Consider the following 1744-nt stretch of genomic DNA (forward strand, 5'->3'; position numbering starts at 1 on the left):
TTTTTCCGCCTTCCTCATGGGGTGCAAAAGTGTATACAAGTATGAAGTGATTCTACTCTGATGATTCAAAACTTGCTGAGTAATGACATCTGCCTGCTAGTGCACAGGGGGGGTGGGGGAAATGCGCAAAAAAGGATAGCTACTTCGCCTCCTCTCGGAGGTGCAAAGCGAAGTGAAGAAGATATCCATTCATGTAAGCATCCCTCTTGGAAGTATAACATTTGTAACCCACGGGAAACAATTTTTTCACTACAATGTAGATATAGATGGAGATGGGTTTCAACTTCAGCTCCTCACTGTATTCACACCCTGTCGGATGAGAGACCCACGCCCCCCCCCTTCACTTCAAAGAAGAAACGACCCTCTGGCCCACGTTCATTATGCTCATAATTTTGTGCAGGTCACTTTTGAGCGAGGCATATTCGTTGCGAAGGTGTTCTATTTCTTCACTGTTGCTGGTGTGTATTTCGTTGATTTGGTTTACCTGCCCAGGGGGGAAGAGAAGTGCCGATGGCATAGCGGATGGCATAGCGGATGGTATATCGGATGGTATAGCGGATGGTATAGCGGATGGTATAGCGGGTGGTATAGCGATGCCATTGTGGATGGTATTGCAACTGACGTCGCGATTTGCACTCTGAACGGCGGTGTATTTGACGGCACAAACTGCGCAGAGTGCGATGGGCTTCCCCTCAGGTGATTACCAGTCGACCATGCTTCTTAATAATGGCCAGAGGGGACAATTCCTTCTTTTTCGTCTCGTCATTCTTTGTGACGAGTTTCCCTATGTGACCCCTTGGAGCATTCCGCGGTGGAGACTTCGTCCCGTCCACAGTGTACGCATCGTTGAGAACCCCACTTGTAATTTTTTTTTTGTTTATATTTTTGCCGGACGAAAGGGAGCTTTTTTTCGTACCGCCACTGGTAAGGACGCCTTTATTTATTAGTGGAGCACTATCGTCTGTTCCGTTTGGATGTTCGCGTTTGTCCATTGTCGCATCTTTCCTGTCCTCAAGGCTGATTTCTTTTTGTGTGAGCGTCGGTTCTTTGAAGTAGACGACGCTGCCGTTTTTTGGCTTCTTCGCGTTTCTCCCGTTTTGCCCCTTCTGAGCGACGCCATCAGAGGTACAGCTGCTGTCACCTTTCGAATTCTCATTTTTCGTCCCGAGGCAAAAGACCTCCCCCTCAGTTTCGACCGTCCTCTTGATATTACTGAGGATCGGATCGTTTCTGATTATCTGCTCGATGTCATTCTTCTTTATTTTATTTTTTAACAAACTTTTTTTTTTTATTTCTATTGAATTTTTTTTGAATTTAAACTTTGAGTTGTAGTACGAGTCACTGGACTCGTCGTCGGACAGGGTCGCCGGGGCGCTTTCCTTCGCCGGGGAGTCTTCCTTTACCGTGTCGCTCATTTTGCGGAGAAGTCCAGTGCGGGTGGGGGCGGCTAACCCGGTTGGGGAGTTAACCCGATTGAGAGGTGCCCCCGACTGAGAGGCTCACCCAGTTGATAGGTTCACCACGTAGGCGGAGGATAGTCTAACACTGCAATGACTTGCTCCGTCCTTTGGATACTCACCGGGGTTATGCTCTCCCATGTAAGGAGAGGTACCATTGTGGATTTCTCTCCATTTTCATTTTTTTTTTTTTTTCCAGCGCGACGATGACTTAAAAAAGGTTCCTCTCTCCCAAATTATGTTCTCCTCTTTAAGCGCGCAAAAAGAATGTCACATTTTGTGCATCA

The 1744-nt window shown here is 47.2% G+C and overlaps 1 protein-coding gene across 1 annotated transcript; it reads right to left on the reverse strand.

Annotated features, from left to right (window-relative positions):
- Positions 1 to 340: 340 nt before the first annotated feature.
- Positions 341 to 1415, reverse strand: C922_02438 (hypothetical protein; the record flags this gene model as incomplete). The annotated part of the gene is made up of 2 exons (XM_008818037.1): positions 341 to 484; positions 705 to 1415. 2 exons carry the CDS (start codon positions 1413 to 1415, stop codon positions 341 to 343), a joined length of 855 nt encoding a protein of 284 aa, XP_008816259.1.
- Positions 1416 to 1744: the final 329 nt, after the last annotated feature.

Source organism: Plasmodium inui (genome assembly GCF_000524495.1).
Source record: "Plasmodium inui San Antonio 1 unplaced genomic scaffold supercont1.8, whole genome shotgun sequence".
Taxonomy (NCBI): domain Eukaryota; phylum Apicomplexa; class Aconoidasida; order Haemosporida; family Plasmodiidae; genus Plasmodium; species Plasmodium inui.